The sequence below is a fragment of the Notamacropus eugenii genome, chromosome 2, assembly GCF_028372415.1.
Source record: "Notamacropus eugenii isolate mMacEug1 chromosome 2, mMacEug1.pri_v2, whole genome shotgun sequence".
NCBI classification, from domain to species: Eukaryota; Metazoa; Chordata; class Mammalia; order Diprotodontia; family Macropodidae; genus Notamacropus; species Notamacropus eugenii.
The window spans coordinates 381,283,429-381,298,047 of record NC_092873.1 but is presented as its reverse complement, the minus strand read 5'-3'; the positions used below and the strand labels follow the sequence as shown (position 1 = coordinate 381,298,047).

Sequence of the window (14,619 nt, the reverse complement as noted above, 5' to 3'; positions counted from 1 at the left end):
GTACAATCTGTGGTAGGCATTCGGACCTAGTGTTGGTCTGATCAGCCACAGTCAGACACATTGAAACTTGACTTTACCATGTTGATGTCATTTTGGTCCTCTTCAAGAGCAAAGGATAATAATTAACCTACCATCTGAGTTGTTATTACCTATGTGTGGACTCTTCTGGTGCCAATTACAAGCCATCCAGTGGAGGAGCCACCTCGTCCTCAGAAGCTGGATGGCAAAGCAACAAATCTCTTGACCATTTTGGCCTATAAAATTGCATTTGAAATTAAGAATTATAACTGCATTGTTATTAGATTTGGTTTTTTAGCCTAAAAAGATGTTTTTGAATCCCAGTTGAAAGCTGCAAATTTGAAAAGCATGCCAGCTATGTCTTTATTTAGGTAATTGATTGAAGTGTTGAACAGAATAGGGTTGAGGATAAGTACTTGAGGTACACCATTAAAAATCTCCTCCTAGAGTGGTATCTATCCATTAATCATTTTGGTCTTTCATCCATATTCTAAAAGTCCGAAAGTTCTTTCTCCTTTGTCTCATCCAACTTGGAGATTTCTTTTGAGATTCAGGTTAATTAGTAGAGTGTGACTGTTTGACTGGTAATGGAGCCCTCACTGATGTTCTTAGGGAACATAGAGTCATCTTCACTTTCTTCCTCTTCTTCATTCTTGTTATCATCAAACCTTATTGACAGAATACGAAGCATTTTGCTGTCATTTAAACAGACATTATCCCTGTCCTATATAAACATATTCTAACAGTATAGTTTTAGTTGAAGTATGGAGAAGACAAGGGATTCTGATTGACTGTGTTCTCTGTAGCTTTAACTGATTGTCCCTTCATCTGGGAATTTAATTTCAGGATATAGTGCAAATGTATGACAACAACCCAGCTAATATGAAGTCATCAGAGGGTGAGTTCCTTCTTTATTTTCATTTCTTTCTGGAGTTGCCTCTTTCAGATTTCTTACCTATTCTCACTCAGATCCAGGAAAAAGACAAAGAGTCCTTCAATAAGAAAACACAGTTTAATAGATGAAGCAAGGCAGATGTGTATGGAAAATACATTTAAGATAAATGTGACAATAAATGAGTATACTTATGTAGAATAAAAAGATAGTAGAGTCTGTATAGGCAAAAGCTCAGTTTATGTGGGAGAGATTGTGAATCTGGTTAGGTACTGGAGGTGAATCTAGAATTGTGGAGTATAGAAGAGGATTGGGAAGGAGTTGAGAAATGAGATTATTTTAGGAGGCATTCCAGACAATAGGGAATGGTCTCTGAATAGTTTAAGAAACAGGGAAGAATGAGGCATGGTCAGGGAGCAGCATTATTGACTTTGCTCAAAGAGAATCTGAATTGAAGTCATGAAATGAAGGTAAACCATTGGAGGGAAGGTCAGACAAAAAATGATGTTCTTCGTCCTGCTCTGTATTCAGGTCCTCAGAAGGAAGTTTCTTTCCATGCTTTTCATTCCTATGCTGTTCTCTTACTTTCTCAGGTCGTCATTCCTTGGATTCCCAAGATGGAGACAGTGGCTTAGACTCTGGGACAGAGCGCTTCCCTTCCCTCAGTGAGGTGAGGTGTGGAGGATTGGGGCCCATTTGCAGATGTAAATCCTTTGCTTGAGACTCTTAAACTATTTAAAGGTCAAACTGCAAATTAGATGCACCAAGCTCTCCAATCTCCTATCTATGGGAGTTATGCTCCTGATTTCTGCTTTGTAAGAATTTGCTTTGTTCTGGGTTTCAAAAAGTAGTATTATAAATACAACCTGTAGGCAAATAAATGCATTTTTGTTCCTAATTTCTTTACAACCATATATCAATTATCCAAATTCATAAGAATACAGTTTCATCGAAATCTACAGATATAGTCAGCTCTTGATTTCTTTTTAAGAATTGTTTGGCTTTAGGATTCTGCTTTTGTACCGATACTTGAACATTAGTTATTCCCAGTTCCTCTCCTCAAGTTGGACATAGATACCACAGAAGAAAGTTTTCAGATTTTGGTTTCAAAGACTTTTCCCTCCAGGGCTGTCAGCATACAAATTGCAAATGAGTAAATAAAGCTTTTTTTTTGATATTAATTTTATTTATTTTTAGTGTTCTACAATCACTACCATATAATTTAGATTTTTTTTCCCCTCCCTCCCCTCTCCCTTCCTGAGACAGCATACAATTTTATATAGAATCTACACATACATTCCTATTAAATACATTTTCACTATATTCATGCTATATAGAAGAATTAAAATGAATGGGAGAGATAATATAACAAACCAAAACATAATACACACACACACACACACACACACAAATAATCTACTGCATTCTGCGATTGAATTCTGTAGTTCTTTCTCTGGATGTGGAAGGCATTTTGCCTTAGAAAACCATTGAGAATCTTTTTAAGTCCTTGCATTGCTACGAAGTTCCAAGTCTACCAGAAAAAACACACACTATGGTCGTTGCTGTGCACAAAGTTCTCCTGGTTCTGCTCCTTTCAGCATCAGATCATATAAGTCTTTCCAGGCCTCTCTGAAGTCTTCCTGTTCATCATTTCTTATAGCACAATAGTATTCCATTACATTCATATACCATAATTTATTCAGCCATTCCCCAATTGATGGGCATTCCCTTGATTTCCAGTTCTTGGCCACTACAAAGAAAGCTGCTATAAATATTTTCATACATGTGGGACCCATTCCCATTTTTATGATCTCTTGGGGATACAGTCCTAGAAGCAGATATTGCTGGATCAAGGGTATGTACATTTTTGTAGCCCTTTGGGCATTATTCCAAACCACTCTCCAGAATGGTTGGATGAGGTCACAGCTCCACCAACAATGAATTAGTGTTCCAACTCTCCCTCATCCTCTCTAACATTTATCATCTTCCTGTTCTGTCATGTTTGCCAAATCTAATCGATGTGATGTGGTACCTCAGAGTTGTTTTGATTTGCATCCCTCTAATCAAAAGTGATTTAGAGCATTTTTTCATATGATTATAGATATCTTTAATGTTTTCCTCTGAAAACTGCCTGTTCACATCCTTTGACTATTTATCAATTGGGGAAGTAAATAAAGTATTAAGAAAAGATTTAATTAAACTAAACTGTGGGACAATATCAGTGCATTTCAGGAAGGAGTTGAGAGCAAGTTTTAAGAACCTCATTTTAGCCAATAGTTTTACTTTCTTTCTCTAGCTAAACTGTCAGAGCTGATAAATACAAACATGGACTGATTTCATTCTTCCTCTCCTCTTGTCCACTCATTGAGAGAAGTACCGAGAAGCTGTGAAAAGAACAAAGTGAGGCAAGGAGAAGTGTAGGGACAGAAAGGAAGGAGAGCAAAGATCCTTAACAACTCACAATGGGTCATCAGGTCATCAATAATGGAGGACAGATTGCTGCCTGACAATAATAGTTAAACTGGATGAACAAGCTAAGCATTTGGCTATTCTATCACTAACAGATTCCCCTCTCCACACCATCCCTCCTTTCCTCAGTCATTGCTGAAAAGGAACTCGATGTTATCAGATCCTGGGCTAGACAGCCCACGTACATCACCTGTGATCATGGCTAAGGTGGCCCAGCACCATCGGCGACAGGGCTCAGATACAACTATTCTACCCCCTACTGAGCAGGTGAGCTACTTTGGTGCTTCTCCTTTCCTTTTCTTAGAGCTCTGACAGCCTGGATCTCATCACTAAACAGCCTTGTTTAGTATTATAGAGGCAAAATCTGTCTTCTCCAAAGTTATACCTTAAAGTGATCTTTACTTCTTCCATATTTCCCAGAGTTCTTCTCTCTTGCCCTCATATCATTCTGTTTTGAATCAGTTACTTGTGTACAAGTCATATTCCCTCTATTAGGTTGTAATTTCTTTGAGGGTCATTTTTCACACTTATATTCCAGGGCCTAGAATACTACATAGAGTACATCCTTAATAAATGTTTATTTTTGTAATCTTGTAATCCAAGATAAAAAGGCTTAAAAGAGTATTATATTCATGTTGAGGGTAAGTGTGTATTTGGGGTAGAGAAAAAAGGGGGATACCTGGCAAAGGTACTACGCAGCCAGGGTAAATTGGGTCCTTTTTTTCTCTAATCCATTTAGGAAATGTAGGAAGTGTAACATAGTGAATAATAGGGATCTTATGATCTCAAAAGTATGAGATTTGTTCCCAGATAAGCAGATTCTCTCTGCCAGTTTAGGTTAGCACTTCCATTGTACCTTATGGTCCTAGAGACCTGCCCAGACCATTGAATGGATTAAGGGACTGGCCAGTGTATATCAGGTGGGATTTAGACACCAGTCCTCTTACCTTCCAGGTCAGCACTCTTTCCATGCTCCTATGTGTCCTCTCACAGTGTTTTTTTATGTTTAAGCCCATTTAGTAAATATGTATTAAGTACCTTCTATGTATGATAAGGTATGAGGAATGCAAGCATGAGTCTTTGTGAAATTCTTTATTTTTCCACTCTACTACATAGATATGAGAAGACTAGGTTGAGAGGAAGAAGCTAGAGGTAGGAAATAATCAGAGATTATCCACCTCATCCAGGACAGAAGTAATGAACGTCTAAACTGTAAGAGTGGAAAGAGAGAAATAGTTTATAAACGTAATAGACTGACACAGAAATAGTGTCAACAGAACCTGGCAGTTGATTAGATGTGGAGGATGAGAGAAAATGAAAAGTCAGAAATTTTTCTTAAGTTTCTAAATGATCAAAAAAATGACAGTGTTAGCAGAAATTTTGAGGAAGAGACAGATTTCTAAGCAATGATGATGATTTTCAGTTTTAGATGCATTGAAAAGACACTGAAGTAGAATTGTCTTAACAGGCAGTTGAAAATTTATAGTAGGGGCTTAGGGTAACTAGAGAGAGAGTATATCTAGATTTGAGACATTTGTACAAATAGGATAATTGAAACAATGGAAGGAGAGAAAATCTTCAAGAAATGAAATGTAAAGAGAAAAGATAGAAAAAAAATGACAGTAAACATTTAACGTGATTTCAGTAGGCTTGAAATATTGAGTTGAAAACAGTAAGATGAAATGTAACCAGCAGATATAAAGTCTAAGTTTTAAGCAAAATGAAACCACTTCCACAAATATGGGATAGAAAAGACTTTATTTCATGGAGGAGAGTTTGAGGTGATGAAGGAAGAAGTGTTTTAATTGACCACAAACTTAGTGTGTGAATCAATCATTTGATGTGACTTCTTAAAAAAACTCATGGAGCTCTAGGGCAAATTAATACAGTGATCATATAAAGATTATGGAAACTTTTTATCCCACAGAACTCTGCAGTGGTCAGTTTCCTCTCCTGTAAGATGGAAATAATGATATTGTACTATGTTTCACTCAGTTATGAGGATCAGATGAAATAATGTATATGAAGCATATTATAGACTTTAATGTGCTATATTAATATTGTATGATCATCTAAATAATTATAATATGACTAGAGTAGAGGAATGTTCAGAAATGCCCCTAGAGTTGGGGTTAGTGGTAAGAAGCATGCCTGCCTAGAATGTGAAACTGTCTGTCTTAAGTAGAGGTACTACATATGTGTTCTATGGATTGATTAATTTTAACTTACCTTGTCCTTCCATTGACCAAGGGAAGTACATTGTAAATGAGTTTGATAGAAGATATTGTCATCTTATTGCCTTCCCTGATGTTCTTCACTTCTCCCACAGTCCAACAGCTGGACTCTATTCTTCTCCCCTCACACTGTAAAATGATAGAGGTCGGGTAACTGAGGGTCAAAGGGCACTGTTCTTAGGGTTGCTTGCTTTTTAAAAATATATTGAATAGGAGTAGATGTTTTATGTGCAGGAAACTTATACACTGTAAATTGGTCCAATAACCAAAGCAACATACACCTTTTCCACTGAGGGGCAGAACTTGGGTACCAAGCTGAGGTTCCAGAAGGTGGAGAAAAGATAGACTTTTTGGGAAACACATATGAAGTGAATGAAAGACAAATGAATAGATATAAAGAGATCCTCTAAGAGCCATGAAAATCATGAATACCCTGGGCCCAGGGAGACTGGATGGGGTCACAGGTGTCTGAGCTTCAAAGTAAGAGGGATCCACAATGTGATAAACGTGTAATAAAGTGGTGAAGATTAGGTTGAATTAGTCAAGGAAGGTTCTTGTAACAGGTGAGATTTGAGCAGAATTTTAGTTTGTTTTATTTTTTAATTTAATTTAATTTTAATTAATTTATTTGTTTTCCCCTCCCTCCTCAAGATGGTGTGCAATCTTATGTAAGTTCTACACATACATTCTTATTAAATACATTTTCACTACAGTCATGTCGCATAGAAGAATTAAAATGAATGGGAGAAACCATAAAAAACAAAACATAATGCAAGAGAAAATGATCTACTTCATTCTGCAATCCAGTTCCATAGTTCTTTCTCTGGATGTGGAAGGCATTTTGCCTGAAGAGTCCATTGGGAATTTTTTAGGTCCTTGCATTACTGTGAAGGGCTAAGACTACCAGAAAAGTTACTTGCACAGTGTGGTTGTTGCTGTGTACAAAGTTCTCCTGGTTCTGCTCCTTTCACTTAGCATCAGTTCATATAAGTCCTTCCAGGCCTCTCTGAAGTCTTCCTGTTCATCATTTCTTATAGCGCAATTGAGCAGAGTTTTTGAATGGAAGTAGAGAGCCATGAATTAGCAGAGATGGAAAAAAGGCATTCGTAAATAATTTCATGTAAAGAGATAGAGGTAGTAATCATTGGCATGTTAATCTTTGCTGAATCAAACATTGTATTGGGATAAAGTGAGAATTCAAGATAAGAAGAAGCACTTGGAAGAAGGACCTTCAAGCTAACCTAAGGCATTTAGATTAGGGGCAGTTGGAAACAGGGAACTCTACTGAAGGTTCTTGAATGAGAGAAAAATGTAATAAAAGTGAAATTTGAGAAGGATAATAACAATCCAGTTTTATGCATTGCTTTAAGATTTACAAAGATTTAGACACTATAATCTGGTGTTCAGTGTAATGACGGGGGAGAAAAGTAACAATAAAAAATTAGGTTCTTTCCTTCTAATATAATTAGTCATCAGATAATACCTCCTGTTTGCCTAGTCCTGTTGTAGGCACTATGAGAGTTACAAGGTAGGTGGTAGCTAGGTGTCGTAATGAATAGAGTGCTGGACCTGGAGTCAGGAAATTTTAGTTGTTTTTCAGTCATGTCTGACTCTTTGTGACCCCTTTTGGGGTTTTCTTGACAACGGTACTGGAGTGGTTAGCCATTTTTTTCTCCAGTTCATTTTACAGACAAGAATACTGAGGCAAACAGGTTAAATGACTTGCCCGAGGTCGTGAAGACCAGAGTTCAAATCCTACCTTAGACACTTATCAGTGATATGACTCTGGGCAAGTCTTTTAATTGGTCAATTTCCCTATCTATAAATAATGGGGGATAGTAATAGCATGTACCTCCCATGGTTGTTATGAAGATAAAATGAGATGTTTATACTTTGTAAACCTTAAAGCAATACATGAATGTTAGCTATTATTATTAGTGTAATTGATGACAGTTTCAAGAGTTCAGAAGTCTTATCCAAAGCTGCAGGTTTGAGATTGCTGGCTACTGCCCTCCTTCTGCTAGATTCCTTTCCCAGACAGGAAGAAGAACCTTCTCTTTCTTCCCATCCTCACATATGTGGCCAGGTTGTTCTGAGGCTTCCCCATGCAGAGATAGCTGACTCCTTTCAGGGTGAAGAGGATTTTCATTTTTAATGGGAGAGTGGGAATAGCAGTAAGATGCAACCCTGGTCCAGTCTTGTATGCACCCTTTCCCTTTAATTGCCCATTCCCACAACTCTTCTTTTTCCACCAGGGTTTGGATCATAGTGCAAAGCCTTTGATTATTGGCCCTGAGGAGGATTATGATCCAGGTTATTTCAACAATGAGGTAACAGTTCCCATGTTCTATCCCTTGATCACACCTTCCATTTTCAAGCTACCTCTGAAAACAGGCTGATTTGGCTAGCCATGCAGAAAAACATGGTATAGGGTGGGAATGGAGAAGTCTGAAGTCTGAAGAATGATAGGAAATATGGGAGGCCATACTGGACGAGGCCAGCCTACTCTGTACCTATGCTCATCACAGCCATTCTTTCTATAGTGTGACATCCTGTTCCAGGACCTAGAGAAACTCAAATACCGACCTGCTCATCTTGGGGTTTTCCTGCGCTATATCTTCTCTCAGGCAGATCCAAACCCTTTGGTAAGTCACATTATCTTGATCAAGTACCCAAATGTAGTTAACATGGTATTGGGCACTATTGAAAAGAGAATCATATTGGTTTCCCTGCTTTCTGGGAGATGTACGATATAAAGAAGATTTACTGGTGTGAGTATACACATATAGAGACAACAAAATAAACAGTACAAAACTTAACAATAAAAGATTTCTGATATATACCTTGCAGACTCAACTGCATTATTTAGAGTACGGGAAAAAGTCCGTTGCCCAAGTAGGTTGGAGCCAAGAAGCTCTCCACTCTTGTTTGATAAGTATTAAAAGGCTTCTTGAAGGAGATGGAATTTTTAGAGTTTTTTGAATGAATAGATGTAGACAACTTAGTGGGCTGAGATTGAGGGTGGATGTTTTAAGTGTACTGTGGCATTTGGAGACTTGGCAGGGAAGAAACACACTAACTTCGAGAAGATATGTCTGAAAGTAGAGGTAACAAAGTGTGTGAGGGGGGAGGAAGCCATAAGAGAGAACACTGAAACAGAGATTTGCTGATTCCACTATAACCTACCTACTAGTTGGAGAAAGTAGATAAAATTAGGTTTAGAATATGCTTTCTGCATTATGGGACACTTGTTTCCACCCACCAACCCCAGGTCTATTGCCAAACAAATCTACTTTCTCTGGGGATTTGTTAAAGGTAGATTAAATTTATTCAGCAAATACTATTGAGCATCTACTTTGTGTAAGATGCGTAAGATTCATGCATTGCTTTAAAAAAAAATCTGATTCCTTGGTATATATATATTTCTTTATTTCTTCCAAAACGACTTATAACCCTGCACATTAATAGATGGTCTTCATGGGTCCTTACCAAAAAGAAAATCATCAACTGATGGCTAGCCATGTAGTGATAAACCTTTTTGTCTCTCTGAGCTTATAAGTTCCAGAACATCAGACACTATGCTGTTGTGAGCTTATTTTCAAAGTCTTTCCAGCTTGGAGGACTCTTCTTGGGAACTTGAATTCGGATGATTAAACTGTCACCTAAGTAAAAAACCAGTCCTGTCAAACTTTTGACTGGATAATTTAAAGCCACATTTTTACTGGAAAGAATATTTAGTAAACAACATACAAATGAGTTCAGAGAAAAGTATTGTTAGCTGAAGAATGCCAAGATGCTAAGGAGGATGTAGAATAAAGGGTCAGTCAATAGTTGGGGATAGGAAGTTAATCAGGGAAGGCTTCTGGGAAGGGGTTCTGAGCAGCTTTGAAAGGAATATTCCTCCTACTCTGCTAACTCCTTTCTCATCTCTTCTTAGCTTTTCTACTTATGTGCAGAAGTTTACCTGCAGACATATCCTAAGGACTCTCGGGGATTAGGAAAAACTATCTGGGCTGTTTTTCTGGAAAAGAACTCGGTAAGATGGGAATGGACAGTTTTGCCATACCTTTTGGAACTTTCCTCCCTCAACAGCAAGCTCATGTAATTCCTTTAAAGTCATAAGAAAAGTAACGATCATTGATTCTGTAGATACTTATTTATGCCTATGCACCCCATTATGCTAGACAGTATCATAATAGCAGAAAAAATGCTGGATTTTTGAATAATTAGACCTGATTTTGAGTTGTAATTCTGGCACTTAGCAACTGTGACTTTGGGAAAATCATGTAAATTCTCTGAGCTTCAGTATACACCCATAAAATGGGAACAGCAGTACTTCACTGGGTCAGAGTTGGAAGGGACCTCTGAGCTCATTTCTCATTTCTGTATAAGCATCCCTTCTGTACAACAAGTGGTTCTCAAGTCTTTGTAGGAAGACCTGTAGTGAAAGGCAAATCACTTCCTCCTGAGATAGCCCATTCTGCTGTTGAATAGCTTTCAGTTTTGTTAGGAATTTTTCTTTATATCAAACCTAAATTTGCATTTCTGCAACTTACAATCCATTCATTGGTCATAGTTCTGATCTCCAAAGCCAACCAGAACTAGCTTAAACCATGTCTTCCACGTGACAGTTTAGGAAGGCACCCATAATATCCTGCCCTGGTCTTATCTGCCCTGAGCTTCCATTCATACAAATGCTGTAACTGCAAGGCTATTATTATGCTGGTTCGACCCACCTAGATCTATCTTATTTACCAATATATTTCCTAACTTGTTGTTCCAAAAATTTAACATAATATTTCAGATGTAGTTTGACCTGAATCCGGTGTGGATCATGACCACTTCTTTAGTTCTAAACAATGTGCCAGTGATTGCATTTGCTTTTTTTTGGCTGCCATATCACAACACTGAGAGCTCCCTCTTCTCCTTTCTTTCTCACTTTACATCACTCAAATGCCTTCTGCCACTACCTTCTCTTTCTTTCTGTCTCATATATAGAGGTGACCCTTTTTCCCCCTCTACGTGCATAACTGATCCCATTCCATCCCATATTTTCCGGCAGATGTCTTCCTCTGTTATCTCCACTCTCTCATTTGTCTCATCTTCAGTCTCCTGCTTCCCTATACCCTATAAACATACCCAGGTCTTCCCTCCCTTGATCTGTCCAACCCTTATTAGTTGTCATTCCATATCCCTCCTCTCTTTTGTGGCCCTACAATCAATATCTCCACTTATTTTTCTCTCACTCTTCTTAACTCGCTGTAGTCTGGCTTCTGACCTCATCAGTCAACCAAAACTACTCTCTCCAATGTTACCAATGATCTCTTAGTTGCCAAATTCAATGGCCTTTTCTCAGTCTTCATCCTTTTTGACCTCTCTGCAACCTCTGACACTGTTAATCAAGTTCTTCTCCCCTGATACTCCCTCTAGGTTTTCATGATGTTGTTCTGTCCTGGTTTCTCCTCTCTCCTGCCTGACTGCTCCTTCTCAGCCTCCTTTGCTAGATCTTCATACAGGTCTTGCCTGATAGATAACTAATAGGTGTCCCCTGAAGTTCTGTCTTGGGGCCTTTTTTCCCTTTATACTTTTTCACTTGGAGGCCTTTTCAGTTCCCATGAATTCAATTATCTCAGTTTAGGTGATTCTCAGGTGTATTATATATAGAAAAGAAAGAAGAGTCATTGAATCATCTTTAAAAAATAACCAGAAGAGAAGAGAAGGAAAGCCAAAAATATTCATGAACAGGGTAGCTTTTGAAAGCTGCAGGTTAAACTTGTGATATAATAAAAAGGAAAAACAAACTATATACATAATAGAGATCTGTATATACTTTTTATATGTAGCCCTCATTTTCTATTTTATAAAATATATAAGTGCATTTTTTGTATTTGTTGTTTGGAATAAAAATATATAAATTTTAAAAAATTATTAACAGAAATCAAGAAATTATTATCTACTAGTCTTTGTGCAGAGAGAACGAACAGATGGCCAACTAATTGAAACCCTTTATTAGTAATAGAATGGAAATTGAGATGCATTTATTAAGCCCTTACTTTGTGTAAAGCTTCTTGCAAAATACTAATTGAAAATTGAGATAGTCTTAGCTCTGGTATTTTATTTGGTAGAGAAACCATATCAAGGAACATTCCAGTTCATGGGAGATTGACCAAATAGATAGGCAAATGACAAAGTTTTAAGGACGTTTGGGAGTTAAAGGCAGACCAAATGGTCTCTTACTAAGTGAATAGTGGGTCCAAAGATTAGAGTGGAACAGAGTCCTAAAATCCCTTCAGTAAGATGAGGACCTGAGGCATCAGCATCCTGTTGAGAGGGGCCATTATGCATCCAATGAGAATTAGACAGCAGAGCAATGAATGTTGGACAAGGAGGGGAAGAGTGGCTCTCCTAAGTGGCAGAGGTGGTGCTCCTCTGTTTTCCAGCTTGCATGTTGGCTGGCTGAAAGAGGAGTGGAAGGTTCTTGGGCCACGCATTGGCAGACTGTGACAGAGAAAAAGAAATAGTGTCTCAAATTCCTTGTTTCTTTTTTTCTGTCAAAGTGTTCTTTAGTGTCTCTTGATGACAGTATCATTTCTGTGATTGCTTCAGTTGATCTTTACCCAAATACTGTTCACTATCCTTAATCTCTTATGGTTCCTGAATTCCCTCATATAAGTCTTAAATTTTTAATATGCAGCTTTTATTAGAGATTTAGGGAAATACATGAATATGACGAGGTTCACTTCATTCTGGAGTTTAGGGAGCATACTGTTTAATAGAATGTGCCTGCAGAATGATGAAGTAAAATTGTGTAGAATCCTTGATTAGAAAATAAAGATTGTTAGAATCTCAAGCTTTGTTATCAGGTAATCTAGACCAGAAGTGTCATCCTGTCTGAAATGTAATTGGAAAATGTTTAAAATGAATAAATAAAAATATAATACAACATGGATATTGTTAATCTGTGTTTTTCTAAGTCCATATATGGCCTGCGAGGATCCATTTTCATTCAGTTTTGATATCCACAATTTAGACCAACTATTACTTGAGAAAGAATCTCTTCCATGCATTTAGCCTGTATTTGAGGACCTTCATGCAGTAATGGAGAATTTCCTGCCTGCTGAAGTAACCTGTTCTGCTTTTGGATGTCTGTAATTGTTGTCAAGTGTTTTGTTACATCAAGCCAAAATTTTCATTTTTGCAACTCCCATCCATTGCTTCTGTTTGGAGCCAAACAGAATAAATCTAATCATTCCTTCACATCACAGTCCTTTACATACTTAAAGACAACTCTCATGTTCCCATGTTCTCTCCTCTAAATGTATTTGCATTCATGTTCTTTCTCTATGTATGTGTGTATGTATTCTTTATTGATATAGTTTCAGATTTTAAAATGTTCTTCTTTATATTCCTCCAGCTTATCAATGTCCTATGTATAACATGGCCCCCAGAGTTGAACACAGTTCTCCTGATGTGCTTCAACTAGTGCAAAGTATAACAAAGCTAATACCTTTTTAGTTCTGATTATTGGGCTTCTTTTCACACAATCCAAGTTCACATTAGTTTCATTGGCTTTCTGTGACTCTTGATTCATTTTTAAATAGTTAAATTTTTTTTTCAGTCAGCAAACATCTGTTTTCTCTCCCCTTATTCCCTCCCAAACGCACAGCCTCCATTCCCATTGAAAGTGAAAGAAGCAAAACTCCTATCGTAGAAATGTCTAATCAAACTAAACAGATTTGTGCATTGGCCATGTCTGAAAGGGAAATAAATGTGTATGTATGTATTTATGTCTCTGTAAATGTTTCATTTTACTTTCTCTGTGTTTCACCTCTCCATTGTGTTGTAGATCACATCTTTCTTCATTAGTTCTATCAAATTGTGATCGATCATTGCACTGATTAGAATTCCTAAGTCTTTCAGAATTGTTCGTCTTTACAATATTGTTGTCATTGTATAAATTGTTCTTCTGGTTTCATTCACTTTACTTGGTATTAGTTCCCAGGTTTCTCTTAAGATCATCAAAGCATAACAGACCTCCCAAGCTTTTGCCTAATTAATTGTCAGTATGGTTCCTCATTGACAATAGGGTTCAGATATGTACTGTCTTGCCATGTTAGAATATAAACAGTTTTTCCTGTTTAGTCCCTTGTTCTTGTTTATCCATATTTACATTTTTCTGTTTCTCTTAACTCTGTGTTTGAATTTCAGTCTCTACACAGATCTGATCTTGGGGATTACTTCTATAACTCTCATTTCTTTTTCAGCTTTTTCCTTGAGTGCTCTCAAGGACTAATCGATTTCTTTGATTAAAAACAATTACTCTTTAAAAATCCTGCTTCATTTCTTCCAGAAATTCTACTTGAGTTTGTATATAAGCTGTATTTTTCTCTCAGTAATGCTTGTAGGCGTTTTAAAGTCATTCTTTTATTCTGGGTGTGTGTCTTGATCTTCTCTGCCACAAAAAATAGCTCTTTACGGTGGGATTTTTTTTGTTGTCATTGTCACTCATCATTCTTCCTTTGATATTAGGACCAATGTCTGCACACTTCTGAAGGGAAGGGCTGGGCTAGTCCTTTTGTTACTTTTTTGGGTTATTGAATGTTGTCTTATTACAGACTCTCAGGGATAGCACAGGCTGAGGACCTGCATGTTTTCTGGTCTGATTTCCACATGTTCCTGGTGTGGGTTTGGATCTGCGCAACAGGAGAGTTCTGGACTCATCCGATATAAACCAGTCAGGAAAATAGACTCTGCTGGTTCAGAGTAACAGAACTAAAAGCTTCCCTCTGCATTAGGAATCCTGCCCTGGCTGTTCCTTTGCAGGCTGAGCTAGAAATTGGAACTGAAAACCCTCTCTGTCCCTGGGATCAGAATAAATTCCCTGTGTTGGATCTGTCTCCTTTTAATTCAGTGAAGTCCATTATCTCAATTCTGGAATGGATGTCAAGCAATGTCTGACTTTCCTTTCTTTATGTATTACAAGATTTAAGATAAGATGAACACTTC

General features: G+C 37.5%; 1 protein-coding gene across 12 annotated transcripts in view; it reads left to right on the top strand.

Moving 5' to 3' along the window:
- Window positions 1-14,619, top strand: part of ARHGEF11 (Rho guanine nucleotide exchange factor 11) — a 154,499-nt gene that overhangs the window by 98,047 nt on the left and 41,833 nt on the right. For all 12 annotated transcript variants that reach the window (XM_072647300.1, XM_072647295.1, XM_072647290.1 and 9 more), the window contains 6 exons: window positions 865-916; window positions 1,504-1,580; window positions 3,509-3,646; window positions 7,869-7,943; window positions 8,157-8,258; window positions 9,551-9,649. In XM_072647300.1, coding sequence (XP_072503401.1) covers window positions 865-916; window positions 1,504-1,580; window positions 3,509-3,646; window positions 7,869-7,943; window positions 8,157-8,258; window positions 9,551-9,649 — 543 coding nt within the window. The remainder of the gene's footprint in view (window positions 1-864; window positions 917-1,503; window positions 1,581-3,508; window positions 3,647-7,868; window positions 7,944-8,156; window positions 8,259-9,550; window positions 9,650-14,619) is intronic.